Source organism: Homarus americanus, unplaced genomic scaffold (genome assembly GCF_018991925.1).
Source record: "Homarus americanus isolate GMGI-L3 unplaced genomic scaffold, GMGI_Hamer_2.0 scaffold5434, whole genome shotgun sequence".
Classification (NCBI taxonomy): Eukaryota; Metazoa; Arthropoda; class Malacostraca; order Decapoda; family Nephropidae; genus Homarus; species Homarus americanus.
The window spans coordinates 648,617-671,840 of NW_024722814.1; the positions used below are offsets into that span (position 1 = coordinate 648,617).

General features: G+C 36.5%; 1 protein-coding gene across 1 annotated transcript; it reads right to left on the bottom strand.

Moving 5' to 3' along the window:
- Positions 1-1,141: 1,141 nt before the first annotated feature.
- Positions 1,142-21,720, bottom strand: LOC121863152 (pyridoxal-dependent decarboxylase domain-containing protein 1-like). The gene is made up of 17 exons (XM_042361642.1): positions 21,585-21,720; positions 19,397-19,506; positions 18,312-18,720; positions 16,218-16,408; positions 13,626-13,815; positions 12,672-12,819; positions 11,964-12,091; positions 10,867-10,938; positions 10,207-10,311; positions 9,603-9,704; positions 8,530-8,601; positions 8,158-8,259; positions 7,583-7,747; positions 6,955-7,189; positions 5,442-5,594; positions 5,073-5,275; positions 1,142-2,692 (listed from the first exon to the last, which is right to left on the bottom strand). The coding sequence occupies exons 1-17, from the start codon at positions 21,615-21,617 to the stop codon at positions 2,453-2,455; spliced, it is 2,658 nt and encodes an 885-aa protein (XP_042217576.1). The 5' UTR covers positions 21,618-21,720; the 3' UTR covers positions 1,142-2,452.
- Positions 21,721-23,224: the final 1,504 nt, after the last annotated feature.

Sequence of the window (23,224 nt, forward strand, 5' to 3'; positions counted from 1 at the left end):
TGTCTCTACATTAATAAGGAAGATAGCTTCTCAGTTACTATTGATTCAGTTGTATAAACAACAACCCCTCTGTATATTCTTCACTACAATGCTGATCCTTCCATAAAATCAATACAAAATCCAAATTAGTAAACAAGAAAGAGAGACCAGGACATGCTAAGACAAGATACATAAATAAACACTTTAACCAAACTATATAAAAGTCAATTACTCTTGGGATCTTTCTTCAGAGGTACACTGATATTATTGTGCATAAAAAGAATACAGTGGAACCTTAGAAATTAAAAAAAATAATAATAAATAACAAATAACCTATTGCTGCTGGATCACATAAAATATAATACTTTGGAGAAAGTTAACACTAAGAACAGTCAAAGTGATCAAATTTAAGGGAGAAACTAATCGGTAAATTCACAATACTGTACTGCAATGCATAACACAGTTAGACAGAGTAGCAAAACAGTGAATAAATTCAAGTGACAGCAGTTAGTCAAAACTCATAAACAGATCTGAGTTTCAAACTCCTTGTAGAGATAATGGAGCCATATTTCTAAATAAAAAAATAAACTATCTTTCTCATTATATATATATTGGTGATGTTTATTAACCATGCATAAAATCTTTCATAAAAATTCACCTGAATCTGGAAGATTATTGGTGTTTTAATTCCCAGAGAAACTAAGACACCTACACAGTATTTCCCAATTTCAGGTAAATTTTTATAAATAAAAATTATTAGCAAATAATATCATACAGTATGAGTGATATCAAATTTCCTTATAAGATATGTGGCTCCTTTATTTCATTGATGGATTCAGGGGTTTAATGGTGGGTTTTACACTTGGAAGTAGACAGCACTCCATGTCTGGGGTGACAATTCTTGCCACTAGTTGTGCAATTTAAAACTTGAAATTCTCAATTCATTATGAATATTTGAATCTTTCCTTACCATTTGGAAATGTAGCAATTCACTTTACTAATGTATCACAGCTTCATATACAATTTATGTATATAAAGATATGTTTTAGTTACAAGTACAAAATATAGCAGAGCAAGTCAACATCAACCACTGTTAGCTACCCTGTCATATGTTTACTTTATATTGGATGTCTTGTGCAGGAAACTGAGGTAAATTAAAGAATTAAAAGACCTCTTTATTGTTGAAATTAATAAATTATGAAAGAGACAAGTAAATTCAAGAAAACTAACACTGTAGGCACAATGAGAAATTGAACTGCCTGGTAAACTTGTGGATGGATGGAGGATGCTGTTCTATGTGTTATAGGAATTGTAAATATTCAGTTTAGTGGTGCACAGCTATTACCAGAATTTCTTTAAAAAAATCCAGAAAATATAGTTATTATTTGAGAAAAAAAAGCTTACCAGAACACTGTGCTGTGGAGAGTGAAAACTTGCAAAAAAGAATGAAATAGGAATAAATACCAAGTGCTGTAGTCCTGAAAAAATATGACATGCAACAACAAAACCTTACATAACTTAGCTAAAAAATATCATAGAATCAATTAGATTGATTAGGTTTGTTTACATGACTGCAGCACTGTTTATATTATATTTTTCTCATAAGCTTTCACTCTTTCTACATTGTTCTGACAAGGTGAATTGTTAAGTCTATGCAGTGTGTGATTTTTACACAGATATTCTATGCTGTAGCTGTTCAACAGCAAAGTGAACTATAATTATCTTTGAAAATTTAACAGTAAAATGCTTTATGGTGTTAGTATGGGGGTGGCATAACAGAGGTTACCTTGGTAAGAAAACCAAAATATTCATAAATCTGGCAGGTTCTCGGCCCCATGAGTTCTGGATTTCCAAGGTTATAATGTAATTCAGTGTCTCAAATGTTGTAATTCATGAATTAATTAAGACAAAAAAGATATTGAAGACACCAGAGAAAAAAAGTCATGTTAAATACAGTACTGTGATAAGCTACTACAGCTTAATATGCTGGAAAATTTTATCAGCAGAGAAGAGCAGCTTTGAGCCACTTTCAGTTATTTTAATATATTTATAAGGAAATGCACAACAAATAAATGAATTCTTTGGTTAGGAAATGCCTTTCGCAAATTGTTTAAGTCATTTATTTTACCAATATTGGTTATTATCACATATCTTCCCAATATACAAAAAAAAATTATAATAATTCTTGTTTGCCAAAAATACATATAAAAGAATGGTGCAAAATGTGAAAATATGCTGCTGGTAAGAAACATATAAGAGCCCTTTATTGCTATGAGCCACCACAGATTATGAAATCAATTCACACAAAAATTTGTATGATACTTGAGGAAAAATAGTCACTTACTATTCTGTGAGTAGCAGTTATTCAGGACCTTAAGAGGACTTTTTTTATCTTTTAATGCATATATAGTTTCACCTCTCAAAACCCCAAAATGGCCACTTACAACACAGCCTTTGAGCCTTCATACAGTATTTAGCTTTGCACAGCTGCTGTAATGCCATTAGCTGTCAATGTAGGAACAGCACACTTGACATCTGCAGGTGGCTGATCAGATGCCTGGCGGGAGTGTGTGGACCCAGGGGCCGGTGCTGAGGTAGTGGAGGATGAGCGCGAGTGTGATGGAGATGAAGCAGAAGGACTAACGGGAGTCTGTACTGAGGGAGCTGGAGGAAGTTTAGTTTCACTACGAGTCCGATCTGTGCCATGCCGGATCTGTACAATATAGGTCTTGCTGTCATTCTTATTAATATGAAGAGAGAATTACATATGTAAATAAAGAGTTCTGGATATGGTCAAACCAACAGAAGTAAGAAAGCAGAAAAAACTGAACATACTACTACTTTGGTACACTTTTTAACATCTAAATGAAAACAGTAGCAACATGACACAAAGTTATCCATATAGATAACACAGCCAATTAAGTAGGACAATTAATGTAAGCTAAAGTCATTAAAAATGGTATATGCCTCTGCATGAAAATGGCAATACTACAATTAATCCTCAATTTCTATGGGGGACTATGTTCCTGGAAAATACTATGGACATGGAATCCACTGACAAGGATATTAATAACTTACGAGAAAGAATATTGTGTGTTCTGGGTTCCATATTTCTGCTGTCAGCTCATTTAATCTAATATTGAACTATTCTACACCAAAACACTTCCATTACAGTGAGGATTTTGAGCTTTTTTTATTATAAGCCTGCCACATGTATGATATTTCAAAACAAGAGCAAGTGATAGACAAAAAATAATTTTAACACCTTATGCAGAGCCCTCATTGTATTTTCAGATAATTTCCTGTGTCTGTGCTGTTATAATTTTATAATAGCCTCTACAAATGGAACTGAAAATAGTAACGGCTTTGTTAAAGGTTCAAAGCATAAAATGTCTTAAGATGTAGAAGAAGGAATCTCTCACCCCAAAACACACAGCTGAACAAACAATGTAATAAACTGCTCGATATCACAAACCCACACATGCCCCTACAGCCATATACTGTATGCCCAATATTCACTATGATTTCCAAGAACGTAACCCTTTCGAAAAAGGGGGATAAGTGGGGGAGGGTGTTATATATTCTGTATGTAGGATTGTGTGTACATTCAGCCAAGTAAAAAAAAAATTAAACCCCAAAATTATGTATACCCCGGTACCTGCCAAAAATAACCATAACACCTCATAGCACAGCCTTGTTGGGCTACAGTGACGAGTCTAACTTGGCAACAATATTGTCAGGTATGTTAACAGATGCAAATGTGAAAAGAAAATTATCTGTAAATCTTAATTTCTACATTTTTTTTTTAAGGGGATTAGCCCACCAGGGCACAGGTCAACGACCCACAACGGGGCCTAGGGGGGTGAAAAAATAAGAATAGAAAGAAATTAAAAATAGAAAAGGAAAAATTTATATTGATCTACACCACGAAGATACCAGAAAACCAGCATTTTTAAAGTGAGACAGATTGTATTAGTATGGAAACACAGAAGAAGGCAGAGCATTCCACAGTTTGGCTGTGTGAGAAAAGATGGATGCACTATAACGGGTTATTCTAGTGTGACCGACATCCACAGAGAAATGGTAGGCACCGCGGGCAAGACGAGTGTTACGAGCCCACGGCCTTGCCGGCGGTACACAGGATGCCAAATCCACCGAACATTGTCCGTTAAAGTATCTGTAAAAGAGAGTGAAGCAACATTGTGGCGAAGAGAAAGGGAAGAAAGATTATCAACTATAGGAGGAAAGTTAACATGACGAAATGCCTTTGATGCCACCCTATCTAACAGTTGGACAGAAGAAGAACCACCCCAGATATGAGAGCAGTACTCCAAGTTAGGACGAATGAATCCCTTATATACTTGAAGCAACTGCTCAGGAGTGAAGTAGCTATGGCATCTGTACAGCTTTAGCAATGTTGAGGATGTGACTTCCCTGACATATTAGAGGAAATGGTGAGGCCTAGCATATCTATTTTAGAATTTGGCAGAATAATAGCATCCTGAAATGTGATTGGTGGGATACCATCTAATTTGGAAAGTGTAATTGGTAAATACTGAGTTTTATTACGATTGAATTTAACCAAGATTTCAAGATAAATATTGCAAGTACAGAATGACATTACTAGATAGTAACACTTATAATAGTTCAGAAATGGTTACTACTTAGCTAAGAAGAGTTGGGTGCCTGCCGTATGAATGCTAATTATCTTGGGTTATCATCATCAATAGTTATAAATTCAACTTTTATATTTACAATAATTATTTTTTAATTAATTAAAAGTAATAATGTGTTTAAGTATGCAATAACTTATTTAAAATTCTGGAGGTTGGATAGGTAGAATTTAGCTTACTAGAGACAACAACTGGGATATTCATTAGGCTACAGGAGACCACAACTTCTCATATAAGACACAAGGCTGATTTTTAGCCATTTTTCAGACAAAAGAGGAAAAATTATATCATCAAAAGACATCAGAATAGTTATTCCAGCTATTTTCAGTGTTGGCCATCTTGAAATATAGCATCAGGGTCCCAAATTAAATTTCAGCTGAGCTGAAATAAATAAACTTGCACCCATAAAACTGCACTTACCTGCATATGATAGCGGTAGATATTTTCCGTACTCTCTAGAACACCTGCTGTAAGGTCCAGTGTGCGTCCTTTAATGCCTGGAGGTGGTGGAGGAGAAAACCAATTGTAAACAGAACCTACAATTGGTACATGGCGCAGAATACCGTCTTGCCAGATTCGTTCCTCGTTCTCACGCTTCAAATCTTCCGTTGCTGCCTCAATACCTGCATCAAATTTCAATAATACAGTATAATTACTTGAACTTCTAGTTTTCTTTCATCCTAAATGAAAAGAATTCTTGGGATTTCTGACATCACACAGTATTGGAAATAATGTAAAACACATACAGTATTATGAGAAGTGTACTCTACATTTCACAATGGTACATACCTTTTCGAACAATATCAGTCATTTGGTCAAGGAATCTGGAAGATGTTTCAATTTCTCTTCCAGTGGTGATAACTAAGGAGAGGAGTTCTGATATGTCAGTGTCAGCTGTCACCATCCCAAATCTTACACAATTCAATCCATCATGGCCCTCACCTGTCAACATAATAAATGTCTTAATATCTACCAATAAGGAAGAAATTCATATATCGAGTAAGTGTACAGTACATGTAAACACATTTCCTAGATACTCATTAAAATTTAATTATTTTAATACAAAAAACTTGCAACTCTCTTTTGCATTTTCAGGATACAATAACAGTTTTTCCCATTTATGAAACAAATCCATCATAATCATTTTTTAAGTAATATGTTAATGTATATTTCGGTCTAAAAATTACTAAGGCTTAATATTTTGGCGGTTTCAGCCAAAAATTTTATTCCGTTGTAAATATCAGTACTGTAAGTATTCCTGAGCATACTGATTCTGAATCTATGATCCACAATTCGATTGCGGGGTAATTAGTGGTCGTAATGATGCTTGGAAGATTTTAATTGCAATACGTATTTTAATGCTAATTACTCGCCAACTATGGGTTTCCAAGGTGCGATTTTGGCGTTTTTGTATTACTGGAAACACTTAATTAGTTAAACTGTGTGTGACCACTGCCCGTGACCTCACTTGGACTTAACCCACCTTAGCTAATTCTGCCACATAGCAGCTAATCCATCAAACAGACCACGCAGAACTTGGCATTACCTACTCTTAAGTGATGACACAGTAATGAATTGTGTGTGAAGATTATTCGTTTAATAAATATGAATTTACTCGCCCTAAATTCGCTGCATCGACCTAAACCGCAGGCCACATTAAATGGAATTTCTCAATCACACACCACGGGCTGCACAAACATTTGATCCGGGCCGCGGGTTGCCCATGCCTGGTGTGGCTCAACGATTATGAGTCAGTTACAGTGTTATGACTTACCACTTACGTTGACATTGTACAGGGGGTCCCTGGGTTATAAATGGGTTTCGTTCCTGAGGATATTCTTAAGTCGAAAATGTACATAAATAAAAACACACGTTATGTGCATACCGTTCTTACAGAATAATGTTTAAAATCCCACTACGTCATAGCCTAAGTCCTTATATACATTTAAACTCATTTAATTTAAGAGAAAAGAAGAAACAGAATGACAAAATACAGTAAATGAATGTATAAAATAAGTCAGCAGGTAAATAAAATACTGCAAAATTCAAGTTTAACCCCGTTCGTATCGGTCGGACATTCATAACTCGGGGATCTCCTGTACTCTGTTTTGGTGACTGTGCAGTGACTTTTACGAGCAAGCACTCTATCACTCAACTACATAAAATAAGAATGTATCTATACCAATTTAACCGAGATTCCTGTTAAACAATATTCCCACACTACAAGAAACAGTACACTTTTTATAAGAACACAGTCACTCAAAGAAAATTATCTATGACTCAAACATAGTAATTTACTAACCTAAGGAGAATGCAGAGTCAGTAGCCTTGAGTTGAGACACTAAATGAACATTTAGGGCATTTATGTCTTCTTTAGTTGACTCTGTAGGTGTATTTTGGTCAGGCCACAGATCAGCAACATAACGGACTCCTCCAAGTCCTGCCCAACCAGGTATTTCAACTAACTGAAGGTTGTTTGCTGATGATACCAGTTGTGTGAATGTTATGCGCTGTTGAACCGTTGCATTTAAGATATCCTGAAATAAATTAACGTGACACAAATTATTCAATAAAATTGTACTTATTATAGGGGAATTTAATTGTGCTTACCTACACATGTGATTAGACTTATCAAGTTTTTAGCAACTCCTCTTAATTTGAAATCTATATTCTTATGAAGAAATACTAAACAAGTCATAAATACTCTCCAAATATGATACCATTATGAATGGTTGAGTCATATTTCAAGAGTTAGAAAATGTTAGATATTATCTCTTTACATTTTAGAAGCATTTGCAAGGCATTCTGCAAGTGCCATGATCCTAATGAATGGAGAGTGGAGTAGGAGGGGACTTCAACACTGTAAACACTACATATATATCAGAGTGATGTAACATTGTTCCTTTGTATCCCCAGTGTCTATAACATACCAACTGGTGATGAAGAGAATGAATAAGATGATCAACATCAGCCAAGGTTATGTGATGTGTATCTGGCCCTTCCATTGGACTCCAGCGTAGCACCAGGCCAGCTGTCTCCAGTTGTACCAGTTCCAATGGTATGGTGCCCACATCTCTCCTTACAACTTGACCCAACTGTGAAAGTAATATTTAATAATGACTAATAATAAAAATATATAGGTAGATAAATGCATTCAGAGAAATACACAAGACACAAAAGTGAAAATTGACAGAAAATGCAACACTACCTGTCTATAGGCTTAAAAAAAATTGGATTTTGGAATCAATCTTTTATTTTTAGCATCTTCTCTTAAGCCAGGCAACTGAAATGATTAAAAGTCACCTAGTTAAGTGGGAGGAGGTGGCGCTACAAAACTTTTAAGGATTAGAGAGACATGATGAAACCCAAGAGGAGTAGACCTGTCAATTATCAAGGTTGGGAGGCGAGTGTTTTGAATAATAGAATAATTATGCCTATTACACAGGCAGAGAATATAACATGAAAGTTGGATACAGTTACAGTCACCATCATCATTCACACTTACCCAAGAGTTTAGGTTGTCGTAGTACTCTGAGTTTTTACCCCCACTGTTGCTCTCTTCTACATACTGGAACACCACAGAACCACTTACAGTCTCCAACAATTGCTGTGGATCATAAGAGTAAAATTATAATCATACCCCTGATACAGATGAATTGCTTGTGTGGTATACTGATACACATTACCAAATTAGTTTGTTATTACAGGTATTAGACCATTCTTCTTAAACTTATCAAAATAGCTAAGCATACTAAACACAAGGAAGGCTTCACAATATATTCATCTCTTAAAACAATATCCTCTGATGTGGATATATAAAATTCTGAATCTATTTGGGCACATTTACATTAAAAACCTGACCAGTGCAAATTCTTACCGCTGTGCTAATGGGCTTTGTAATTAAATCCTGGATACTGACGTAGTTGCTACCGTCGGGTGCCGCAGGACTCTGGAAAACGAAAGATTCATTTCTAATTATAAATTTCTTGATATCCTGTAATAACAATTTGAATACAACACTGCAGTTCTTCTACACTTCTACTACCTAAAATACGTGTCCGATGTGACAACTGCCATATCATTACAAATAAACAGGAACTCCATTAGCTGGGATTACAGGCCTAAATACATATCTTACCATCCCTCCTTTCAAGAAACACAGTGAGGGGAGTATTACTCAATGGAATTCTTAAAGACAGTCTTCAAACCACATATGGGAGTCTCTGACCAACATTTCTCTCACTTCTGAACTGCACCCCATTATGGATGGAATAATTTTTTTTCTGTGGTTCCATCTTAGCACCACTGGGTTTTAAGATAAATTTTTACTCTTACTTAATTTTTCTCAACTCTTGTGTTTGAAAGCTAAGTCAGGAAGGATCTCTGGCAACGAAAGCCCGGAAAATTAATTCCCAGGCTCAGAACGGAAAGGTTTGGGGGAGATTTCCTCGGAATTTTTCAGCAAAAAAAAAAAATGCACTTGATTTTCATCCACGGAAACTAATTCGCAGACCCAGAATGGAGAGAGTTTTCCCGGAATTTTTCCAGCCCGACTTCAATTATGGCTATTGGAGAGTTCCAGGCATTGAAGATTTCGGTTAAAAGGGAGACTGATGTACTGTACGTCACATCCTTAACCCTTAAGCCCCGGGTTAGGGTGCTGTTGGCAGTAAACCCACCCCCCCCCCCTAAATAAAAAAATCAACTTTTCCAAAAATAATTAGTCAATTAAAAAAAGAAGGCGGAAAAATAGGTGGACGTTCTGGAATGCCACCCGGGGCCTAAGGGTTAAGTAATTTTTCCAAGGACAACCATGGTCAACTTGCTATGGTGAACTTTGCAATCTCATGTTGTCCTAAAGATAGAGAGAAAGCAAAAATAACCAAATATAAATCATAATCAGTAAGGTTAAAATTAAGGTATGACATGTTCTTTTGTGGTAATACTTACAAGAAGTCGTATCCTAGAAAGAGTTGCCAGATGCTGCTGTAGATACTGACTCAACTCAAAGGCATGTTGGAACCGAGAGATCACACCACTCTGACCTAGAGCCTGGGGTAACAGTGCATGTTTATCAGTACAAATATTTACTATTTTGTTCATATCATAAATGTAATTTGAACGTGAGATTAATCTGACAAATGTAAACTTTTAAAAACAAGAAAAACAGTCAAATTGATGGATGCTCCCAAAATGGAAGAATTACAATTATACTCATATATCTTAAACTGTCTCCAAAATGCAATCCTGGCCTCATTATTGGGACCTGGGAACTACTTGTGGCAAAGTCTTGTTGACTTAGCGTTTCTATAAATGATTATCCCAATTCCATTCAGTGGTTTAAAAGTTATAAACGACATGAAATGCTTGACAGATGAAGAAATAAACATATGAACAAAAGTGGCATCTAGACACTGCTCTCCTTAGGTGTATTAGAAACCATGAAAACTAATTCCTGTTAAGTTCAGAACAGTATTAGCCAGCACCAGATTGAACAGGTTCTTCCTAACATTCAACTTCTGAGTACAGTACCATTACTCTAATAATTAATCACCTGTAATGTGGTCCACAGAGGAAGACAAGATAGCCGCACATGAAGGCTAAGGGCAGTTAAGCCTGCTGAATGGACTGCCGAAGCTTCATACGCCTTATACAATGTCTATTAATATCTGTTAAGGAAATTTAAAAGTAGTGCTGTGAATGATACAGGATTAAGGTTTATGCATTATAGAGGTGTGTTGGCCGAGTGGCTATAATGCAGTAGTGCTCGTCTCCTGTTGTTGGTTAAATCTCGAGGCATCTCCAGTATACATTATCCAGTGTCGCCAATGGAGTGTCAGGTCCATGTTTATGCATTGCTTTCACCACTGCAGACTCTTTCTCAATGTGATGCTTGATGGTTAGAATCACAAACATTTATTGATATCACTCTTTCTAGTTGCTTTATTATATGTGTTGTGTTATGGTGTTCTCATTCCCTTCTACCAGATACCCTCTTATTTTACCAATCACTTAATTTAGTACCTCAAAGAGCACCAGTTGCTCCCTTACTACACCCATCCAACACACTCTCTCTCTCTCTAATTCTCTGCTCTCTGACATGTGAGATATATCAAAACACAGGAATGATATATGGACAGTATGTACAAAAGGTTAATGCAGTACTGTACAATATTCTTCCCAAAACAAGGCAGATGTGATTATAAAAGGATACAACATAAGGCAGTGATGGTACACCCAACCACAGAGACAATGGCAATGTCATGCTGTCTCCTACTTTGGCAGGCTGAAAATAGAGTACAGGTACTTTCATTAGTTATATTGTGACTTCTTTCATTTTATGCAACTCCAGGGCCATCTTGTGAAAAATTATCTGCAACAACTGTCCTTGATAGTGTTCAACAGTTTACTTTGCTAATAACATTTATGTCTGATAATATTCCACTTCATCAAAATACTACTAACATGCATTCAAAAATGACATCCCAAGTTTTGAAATTCCATTTTACTGTACACCAGAAAACTTCCTCCTAACATTGGGCCAGATCCCCTGTGGGTCTGGAAACACCAACCAGCAAGAGGTGGACTGGGTTACACACCAGGAAGTCATTTGATACCTTAACATAGGCAGGTGGTGTTGGCCGCCAACCAGCACACCAGTTGGATCTAAATTTAAAATGAGTAAATAACTCTTGCAGTATGAAAATAATGAAATAAATCTTATTAGTAACACTTAGGACTGTGTAGGCCAACCAAAACAGCTCTAATGCTATCCCTGATGCAGGGAAGGAAGGTGAACAAAGAACACTGATTCAGCGTGATGTTGTAACCCTGAATAAATGAAAACTGTTGCCTGGACAACCAAGGATACTGATCTGAACAGAAATGCAAGGTTCACACTAGTATCAATTAATCATTTAGCATCCAACTATATAAGGGAACCTTTGCTTCAAAATCTCCCTTTACATGGGAGAGATCCGATGAGGAGGTATACTAATTGATGACAATAATATCTAGCCACTCTCAGGAGTAAGCCAGTGCTTTAGTAGGGAATTATTACTGAGCCACCTTGTGCAGGGTCACTGGCCATACTGTACTTACAACAGCAGATCAACTGAACATTAAATGTTATTACCAGTGAAGTGACGATGACATAGTTTAGAGATAACAAAGAGAATTTAATAAATCTAAGAACAAAGAACAAGATCATTAACAGCTTATTATGTACAGGATATTATAAAAAATAGACATGTTTAAACATAATATTTAAGACAAGTTACTGATGTTGCTGGTGTCTTGTGAATACTGTACCAGGTTAGGAGCATTGGGAAGTGTAAGAGCAGCAAGAGCATGACCTTCCACATGCAGCCAGGCTTCATGGTTGTTACACAGTTCTTGGATCCTACCAACATTATCAACGCCCCCTACAGCACCACCACCTGTAATAAAAACGCAACATTAGTACACAAAGCTGCATTCCTATCACAGTCATAGACCTCCAAGTGTTTCTTTCTGCTCCTAGTGTTAAAATCATCAAGGGATAGTGTTCTAAGTGTCAACAGGACTAATACCAAGGCATGAAAAGCAATGGATATTGTTAATTTGCTATTGGCTTTAGTTGTTTTTCTCATATCCTTTTCCTACAAGCCTGTCATGCTATACAAAAGGATGTCTCGCTTAAAGAGATTCCTCCACAAACATAATCTTGCACATCTCCATATTACTCCAAACTGATAGATCTCACATCCTTTACTTGATCCCACATATTGTAACTTTACTTGAGGAAAAAATAAATAAAAATATTCAATATAAAAATCTAATGAGCAACTGCCAAATAGCCTCCAGTATATCCAGGAGTGTTCTGCATATAGCATGAAAAAAAATACTGGTGTCTGTTTCTTCTTAATACAGTATTTAGTATTTTGTTGAATTATACCTCAAGTTTTATTTACCCCCTGGATTTCCTCATCCTTTGTTTTATTTTTATATACAATATAAATAAATAAATCTTTAACTAACCTGCATTAGCAATAACAAGGAAAGGTTTCTTTTGAGCTCCTAGATCTTCTGCCATCATGCGGTCCAAGGCCGCTGTGTCCATTGCTACTGGTGAGCCCACCACTGTGTTGCAAGGAACAACACGTACACACCCAGATCCCAGCCCCAGCTGTTGAAAATTTAAGAAATTAACACAAAATAGTCATTTTCTGTTCTTTCCTTTTTATTTCTGTATTTCAAAAATACAAGAGATGGAGTAACTATCTGCTCACAGACAGACAGCAAGACTGCTACATCCCTATGCCATGAGATGGACAGATATAGAGTGAAAAACAAACAACAAAATACTGTGGTCATATGTTATCGGATAAATAAATCCAGTCAGAATATATCCCAAAAGTTATTCATCTTTATTTATGGTTATGCCATTTAGTAACATCCATCTTCTTTCTGGTTATCTCAGTAACATCATGCAATCTTAAAGCTGCTAAATGGCAAAAATAGTAAAGGTTAACATCATGATATTGATTCTTAACATCTTTAACACAGTCAACACAATACTCTTATTCACACATTATCACCAACAAAAACAGTAAAGGAGGCTGCCAAGATATAAATAAAAAGGTTATTTAATACATACATAATTTTTAAAATATCAAATACGTTGTGACCCGTAAGTTTTAAATTACCCTTATATACAGTTTCTCAGTAATATAGACTATCGTTATGCTTTAAGCAAGTTAGTTTTCAGTTTCCAGAGAAAAGGTGTTTTATCATGAAAATGACAACTGACCTATTACCCATCGTTTTGGCATATGAGGTCAAAACCTGGATTTAGATCAAAATTCATAAAAGGTACTATTTTTTACATGCTGATTTGGGGTCTGGGTTCAGAATTTTAAAAATCAAATAATTAGTATTATAATTGAAGAGGCACTACTGTATACTACAGTACTGTACAAGTATAAGTCTTACCATTGTGGCGATGTGTTGTGGCAACCCAGGCCTGACTGTGCTGCTGGTGTATAAGACTGGAGGCCTAGCATACAGAGCTTCATAGCCGTCACATTTGTATTTTGGATAACGAGTGTGAAGCAACATTCGGCACACTCTTACAACACCTTCTCGAACGTCCTCGTGAACATATGCAGTTGATTCAAAATACCTGTAAGGTGAAAAAAATAATGTGTGTAACTACTGTATAAAGATGTATTTAACCCTTAAAGGAAGGCAATCCTAGTAGGTAGTAGGCAGCTACCAAACAGGTACCGGTAGCTACTACCGCCTGGGAAGACATTGGAAGTATAATGTGTTATCTAATGGTAGACCCTGCTGCCATATGGCATCACGAAAATTGTGACCAAGTCCCAGGTTGCTGATCTGACTTTCTGCCTCATTTACACACAATCGATATTTTCTCTTACTATAGGGTCTCAATTGTTTCTCTTACTACTGTATAGACAACACAACATACATATATTGTTTCTCACTTTTGATATTTTTTTTCATTTTTGTATTTCTTTATGGTTCTTTATTATTATTATTATTATTATTACAGTGTTGTTATTATTATTATCATTATCATTTTATTTAAATTTTTTTACTTATTATCAGGGCCGGATTATGGGCAGGGCGTACCGGGTGCACGCCCAGAACATTGTAAAAAAACAAACAAAGTTTTAAAAATCTTTACCACAGAGCAACAAACAAGTGGAACAGATTACCTAACACTCGCTGTGCACCACTTACCGTAACTCCACCAGGCCGCCACAAATATTTCCTACTAAAACTCATGTTTGGTGAACTGATTTAACTTATTTAACAGAGATTATAATAAAATAATAAAAAGGCTGTATAAATAAGTGAATCATTACACCACACAAACTTCTTCAAGATACAAGACTAATTCTTCAATCAGCAGTAAATTCGCTGGTTTCCTTGAAATGTTTCGTTGAAAGAAAGAGACAGTTTTGATGCCAATGAGGAAAAGGCAAAAGATCTGGCTTGTCCTTTCAGGTCGTCAGAGGCGATCAAACGTACAGCTCACTCCACTGGATTATGGATGTTCAAGTGAAGTGGATCTCAGTGCAAGAGACAATTTCCAAACAAAATGCTTCCTCACAGTCATTGATCACCCAGTGGTATCCCTAAACGAAAGGATTCAGCATACACGTTGGTTAAGGATCGCTTCGGCTTTTTAAGCAATCTGGAAACCATGTCAGCCGATGCCATTCATTCTGCTTCACAAAATCTTCTGCAAACTTATGGAAAAGATATTAATGAAAACATCTCCAATGAAATGATTCAATTCTCGTCTCTGATAAAGTTGTATGCAAAAGCCGCGGATGAGCCCAATGAGTCGTTTTATTACAGAATTATAAAAGAAAATGATGGCTTACAATCAGCATTTCCAAATGTAGCAACGGTTTTGAGGATATATCTGGTGTTGATGGTCTCTACCAGGGAGCGTTCCTTCTCAAAAATGAAACTGATTAAAAACAAGCTGCGGACCACGATGCGCCAGGAGAGACTCGACAATCTGATGCTATTAAGCACCGAGTCAGACATTTCAAGAGAACTTCCATTTGACAATGTGATACGTTTATTTGCTAGAAAAAATCACGAAAAGTGCATTTGCAAATTAATGTAGTATACGCCTTCGTTGAATTTGTAAATGTGTCATTATTACTAGATTTTATTATTTCCATTGACCTTGGATATTACCTTATTTATTTTCAGTTGTCAGCAGGGGGCCCCCCCACTGCCAGGTGTCGCCCAGGGCCCCCCCAACCCCTTAATGCGGCTCTGCTTATTATTATCAATTTTATTTACTATGAATTATTATTATTATTATTATTATTATTACTATTATTATTATTATTACTACATTCCCCCCAGGCCCCGATGTGGGTCAGTGACCTGTGCCGGGGTGGGCTAATCCCCGTAAAAACAAAAAAATAAAAAAAATAAAAAATATGAAGAATGTCTTATGTCCCACAACAACAGTGATCATCTATATAGTACTTTCCATGCCTTAATTTTGAGATTGAAGGGAATTATTGTAACTTAAAAATTATGGCATAAAAAGATCCTGATTACAAAGATTATCATAATCTCTCAAGGATAAAAGGCACTCATCACTTGTTAAAAGTAATTGTCATTTAAAGGTTAAAAACAAATCTATACCAAATAAAAATAATAAGGTGTCCATTTATATATTCAGTATTACATATGTTACAATCTGTAATAAAAGCTGATGTGGTGTATTACAACCAAAAGTTGGGAGATGATGGACTGTATTTCAATGGCACACACACAATGGAAATAGCAGCAAAAAATAGTATGTAAAGAGACATTGTCTGACAGGAAGTGACAGTAAGGATGAGATATGGTACTACCGTACATGTAGTTGCAGATAAGGTAAATGCCACCTCATAATTACAGGCAACTAATTGCTACATCCCCCATACTAGCCAAGGGGATGAGAAAAAAGGGACTAATAATGGCCTCAAAAATACAACAACAAATTCTGAAGACATATCTGACATCAAAACTTTCTAAACTTACCTAAAGAGTCTGGAAACCCAAAGGCAGGAGTCAGACATAATTCTTGTTGCTAGCCGCCTCAGGTGTTGTGGATCAAGAGTAGTAACCAGAGCTGCGAGCAGGTGTGACACTACTGCCAGACGACTATGAGAATCAACTGAGCTAAGACCATAAGTCACATCAGGGTCCTCTTCATCATAAGTCATAAGATCCTAAAAGATAAAGGATGTATTTAAGAAGATTTTGTAGTTATGCACATACAGTATGGTAGTTATTTTAACACTGCAATAACAATACACATAAATATCCAAGTTCTAATGGTAAAAATATTTCTTATACTACTTGACAAAAATGCTAAATTATAGGTTTATAAGGGAAAGTATTAATGTTTTGAGAAGGTTTGCAAACAAAAACAGATAATACATAAACTTTGATATTACAGTACTGTATCAAGAATTATTACTTTTCTAAAATATTTAAGATTAAAATATGAACCTCATAACATTTCTGTGGGGAACAACATCAGTGATCTATAAGCTTTACAACCACTAAACACGTCAAGTCACAGTTGAAAGTCACCAGATCAATTCTTGTATTTCCAATCACCTTCAGTTTACTGGTGGAAAAAAGTGCGCGGACTAGGCATTTTACTAGTACAGAACAGAAGACGACACCCCCAACCGGCAACCAGGGGTTGATAATATAGTCACCCATCCTTCCCTGTCACAACTATCTCAAACATTAGACTAGAAGCAGGTCTACCTTGCCTATCTTAGCCAGTAGCCAGTAAACACATCACATTAATTAAACTGGCCATCTTAATTTCAAAGCCAATCTACCATTTTTTATTTAATTTCACGCTGACTATCCACAAATTTCTGAGGTTAACTACAGTATATAAAAAAAGGAACAGTCAGATAGATGAACTAATTTGAAAGCAAAAAGTCAGATAACAGAATATTTACTGTACAGTAGGGTAGTCCAAATTATAGGGTGAAAATTTGAAAGTTGTCTGAACCAAGCAAGCACATGGTGCCCTCGTTGCACTTCATGTACACTAGCTTTGTATAAAATTTGAAGAAAATTGGATGATGTTTAGGGGTCCCACAAAACATTTAGTTATCTTAGTCTCATCCATCACCAAGGATGAGACCCAAAAGCAGTACCTCCTGAAAGTTGTAGCTCAGCACAGGAAGGATGTGCCCTCCATGTCAAAAGCTGTCTTCTGAAATAAACTTAGAAGCTACAGACAACGATGCCTTTCCTTTTCCATGAGCTTATTTGAGATGATTGTGTCATTTTTTTGTGATGACCGGGAAGTTTAAGTTTTGCAGGACCCCTGAATACAAGAATTGAGATAAGGAACTGAAATTTTGCCTGAAGACATGTTTGGGGTAAAGGTATTAGGGCGACATGTGTCAAAATTAAAATTTCAACTTTTAATTTTTGGACCACCCTACTGTACTTTACAGTACTGTATATAACTACTGTAGTAAAGAAAATTAAGCAAAATGTATGCAATATTCCATCATCATCAACATAACTGTTTTACAACCATTTTCAATGCTAATGTGAGTTAGCCATGATTAAGTGATGGCAGCTTGCCATGTTGTGTAGTTTCCTGCAGCCTGTCATCAGGTTCTTATCTCTGAGGCTGGGGCATAGATCCCAGGGGGGGGGGGGGATGCCTCTCCCCCTATCATCAAGTTGGAATATTTCCTATATAATCTTCCTCCTCTATAATTAACGTAATTCTTAATAAAATTATTGCAATTCCACTTTCCCAAGTTTAGTTCAAACATCCCACTTATCGGTCGTCCACAGTTTGACATCTGTATAATTACTTGTCCAATTGACATCTAAAAAATTTTAATTACTTTGACAATGCTAAATACTCACCACCTATGATTTTTCAAGATCACCTTTTGGTGTTCATGTGTTATTCTGGACACGTTAAATCTTGATCTCATCGATTTTGTTCAAAATGTCACACTACACATCCATGTCACCATTCTAATTTCAATACGCTCAAGTCTACATATGCCATAATGATCCAATTTTAACTAAACATGCCTGCCTTGAGTATTCTTCAACCACCTTCTGGTCAAGACTCACCTGCAAAAGTCTCATGGTATTTGTTGGATCAATACCATTTAATGCAAGAGGCCTGGGGCTCCTGTCCTCAGATCGAAAAGGCTCTGCTGGGGAGCTTAAGGTCCCAAACACCTCTGTGACAAAGACAGATAGACTTCCAAACACATCTTCCTCTTCCTCCTCTTCTTCTACCACTTCTCCTCCTTGTTGTTCCTGCTCTTCAACCTTACCATGTTGTGCTACTTCTTTCTCTCCCTCTTCTGTTGTTTCTTTTGTTACTGGTTCTCCTTGTACTTGTGTTGTTTGCACTTGCTTATTTTCACCTTCATTATGTTGTCCATTATCATTGTTAACTTGTTCATCTTGCACCTGTTCTTCTATATTCTGTGTTTTCTCTTCTTCCTCAGTCTGTGTTTCTTCCACAACTGGCCTGAAAAAAAAAATTTAGTGCAGATATAACTAAATATCTATAAACCTTAAATTGATGTGTACAAACAGAAATCATGACACGTTTACTTTTATAACCTTAATCAATATTGAATCAGATAACCTTTAGGTGACATCATTTAACCTCACTATGGGAATGCCACTTTTAATATTTTATCTAGCTAACTCCAGCCAATTTTATTCAGCACAAAGCTGACCTCATTCACAAGTGGTCAAATGGGCTGCACAGTGATGAGCGCTCGCAAGTGTAGAGCAGCAGAGGCAAGGAAAGCTTAGCCCACCATCTAACTGCTTTACCTCCCACCTATCACACACAATTCTCTTCCCACTCTTAATTTTTTCTTATTTTACAATTTTATATTACAGTACAGTATACAGTACAGTACTAATCTTCTATATTTCTAAGTCCCATTAGAGCATTGAAATTATATTCCCACAACTTTTATGGTTTCTTACGTAAATAAAGACTGAAGCTGTTTGAATTAATATTTGACTGTTAAATATAAAATAAGAAGTACTAGTACAAGTAACAGAGATACCCGCAACCTTAAGAAAATAAATTTGTATTTCACCGATTATCACGACTCCACTGTACAATACTATAAAAATTAGCCATCATGAATTTAACATATGCAAGGATTAGTAAACAAAACACTCACTCATTTTTGTCTGGTGCTTTCCCCTCATCAGTCACTTCCATATCTCCGTTTGTTGGTATCGCCTCTTTACTCTCACTTTCTTTAGTCTCTACTGGCTCTTCTCCAGCTTCCTGTTGATTAAAAGAAACAGTTTTTAGTGTTTATTCCTTACTGTGAAAAAAAAATCAGGAGGTAAAAATGGAGAATTTAATCCTAAAACTCTGTAGTATGGGCGAGGGCTCTGAGCATTGGCTCACGAAATATACGTACACCCAAACATTGAACACCGATGATACTGTTGCTCATGTCAATAAGTGCAATAACTTCATGTTCAAGGCATTATTCATGTGAATAATCCACCTGCTGTACAAGATCCTTCTCACTCAGTACAGTACACCGGGAGTTTTACACAATGTCCAGTGATGTAGTGATACAGTACAGTACTATTATTTACCTCAAAAATTTAAAAGATAATATAGACATCTAATCTATTCAGTTATTTTATCCCAGGCAATGTTCTGATGAGTTATACTGTACTCAATAATAATAATGGAAGCCCCTCGGAATTGAGGATGACCGGCCCAAGGGCCTCCTAGGCGTGAATTTGTTAAGGTGTAGAAGCTGTCGCTAACACAACAGCCACACCCCAAGTTAACAAGCTGCATGGCCCAGTGTCAAGGAATAGTCCGAGAAGACTGGACAACTCGCCAACTGCACTGGCTAACCATTAACCCGGAATACGATCCGCAAATCGATTAACATCCAGGTTCCCAATTACTGCTGGGTAGACAGAGGCAAATGGCATAAAGAAACTTGCCCACAGTTTCACCCTGCCCGAGGATCGAACTCGGGTTCGCTCGCTTGCGAGGCAAGGATGCTGACCATTACACCACAGGTCGCCTCTGTTCTGAATAATACCACCAACACCACATCCTTCCAGGAGATTAGATCCTGGGAGGGGATGCATCCCCTCCCTTACAATCAGGTTGGGAGATTTCAGATACAATCACTCCTGTACAATTCATGTAATTCAGAAGAAAAGATTGGAAACCTCCCAAAGCCTGTTCAACAAGCTTCACGGCGCCATAAGCTCGTTGAACAGGCTTTGTGTGAAATATAACAGAGTCTAGGACTGCTTTTAGTATCCTGGTGGTCCAGAAGTAGCGTTCCCCGGTCACAGTCATGGGCCGTGGGTTCGAATCCTGGCGGGTTGAGGTGTTGATTGTGTGTGTGTGTGTGTGTGTATATATATATATATATATACTATTTTCTATAAAAATGCCATTGAATTTCTGTATATGTAATGTATTTTATGGGGCAAACGGAGGCTGGGGAATGTAACTGCCATATTTTATCTATTTCTTATGGGGAAAGTTTATTTCATTTACGTTGTTTCTGTTAACGTCACGGTTTTCAGGAATGGAACCACGACGTTAAGCGAGGACTTACTGTATATATACATATGAATTTAATCAAATATAATTATCCTAGAATTAATAAAAATTTTTGGTTCATGTTATCTGCTAACACGTCATAAATGGTTTTGGTTCTGTACCCTCCAAGATAATTGTCAAGTGAATTAAGACTGTTTGGGTACACTCTGACAAAGGCTTGTAAAAATCATTATGAATTCACTCATTGTTTTATTGTTGACCGACTGGAATTGCTTTCTAAGCCGTAAAATAAATACATCAAAGAATATTCCCTCAAAAATTATCAGGAAATAAGGCAGTGAGACTTTCCTTAACCTTTACTAAATGTTGTCAGACAAAAGTACAACCTACCGTTAATATTTGTGACACAGTGGACCTCCTGTGTGAAAGATTTGATGTGTGACAGTCTTCCACGTGAAAAACTTAGTCTTAATATTTCTTTATAGCAAACCTTTAACACACAAATAATTCATATACACTTCTCCAACACACCCCCTGGGCGTGAAGCCTCAGCTCGAAGGCAACCTTTTTAAACACTTATAAACCCAAAGAAGGCCTCAGATACCTGTAACTAGTACCCAACCATCGTATAGATAATGATAGAGCAATAAACAATCAATAATGACCTGATATAAGGGTATATTGGCACCGGTGCAGACAACTTGACAGCTCACTGGTGTCCACGTAAACAAAACTCGCCTACGTCACCACACATACCACTAATAACAAACCTAATTCCTCCTCAACAATCACATTTACTTGAGTTAAATTATTACCATCATCTTGGTTTCCTCCTTAGTGTCTCCCATGATGCTGTTGGTTAAAGTGAAAAATATATTTCAACAATTTCTGGCCCAATAAAGGAACTCATCAGCTCTCCAGCCCCAACCAGCCTATGTTGCGTGGCAGATGAGAAGAAAATACTACAATCAGGATAGAGACGGAAACACTTATGGTAAACTCAATGTACTGTTAGAAACTATTAAAAAAAAATTGAAAATAAGGTAGAAGACATGTTTTTAAGATATATATTATTTGATATTAGATAAAGAAGGTTGTTCCCCCTTTCATTGAACCATCATATACAATCCTTCTTATCAGTTCCTGCTGCACTAACTCCTAAACATAGTACGTCATTGCCCGCTACTTTTAAATGCAATAAAATGATTAATATGATTGTGAAAATAAACCTTAAATTATATCTGGGATAGATGATATTACTGGGCGAAATTTATCATAAGCATATGCATATGCTTACAGATGTTATTGAAGATATACAGCATAATTTACTGTCTATCCTCAAGCCAAATATGCACTTACAGGCAATGCACGTGCGGGATATGATGGATAGCGACTAATTGGAGACAACATAACCAGTTTAAGTCCTCAAAGTTTAAGGTTAAAGTTAGTCGATTTGTATAAAACTTTAAAGGTATTTGGCGAGCTTTGTATAGCAGTTGTCGAAACTGAAAATTATTCCTGAGGAAGTAGAATCATGGAACTTAGATTCAATTTCGGATCATATGAAGATCCTCCCCCCCAAACCTACTTGGGGGGGGGAGGATCTTCATATGATCAAGCCTGGATGGGAGGATCTGACCTGACCAATGACCAAACCTGACCTGACGTCACTATGACCACTAACCTAACCTAACCTAACCTAACCTAACCTAACCTACACCAATATTTAGTGTAACAAGAAAGTAATCTGAATAATGTTTTATTATTTAATCCTTATGTTGTTTATTTATATTATATGTTGGGGGGGATCTTCATATGAGCGCGACTGGGGGGGAGGATCTTAAGTTGGATACTTTGGGGGGGAAGATCTTCATATGATCCTCAATTTCTAAAAGAAAATCAGTTCTTTGCAATTACATATTTTGATTCTTTTATAATTATAACTTAATGTGTCTCGCAATGCTCTTCGTTATATAAAACTTCTCAGGGTAAGCCTTCAAGGACACGCTGTTGATATCTGAACAGTAATGTCAGAGATAAAAAGTGTCATCTGGCCTATGTGGTGGTGATATTGATCAAGATGGTCACACTTGGTACACGGAAACTGTTGCTGTAGCTAAAACAGTCAATGCCCGTCTATACGAACATGTATTCTGCACAGTGTGTACCTATCATTCCATATATAATATAATATAATAATTATCTATCTTTGGTTATACAAAATTAGGACTGTTCGCCCATCCTCATTTGTTATAAAGTTCATGGGATATGCATAATCCTATTAAAATTACCTGTATTACTTCTTTAATTTGACGAATTATCTATCTATCTATCTATCTATCTTAGTTTGTTTACATGTTGTTGCACCAATCACCCCGCCAACAAGAGTAAACAAAGATTATCATTGGTCAGGACCCACAAGCTGCCTCTCTCAGCCAATAATAATTCACCATGT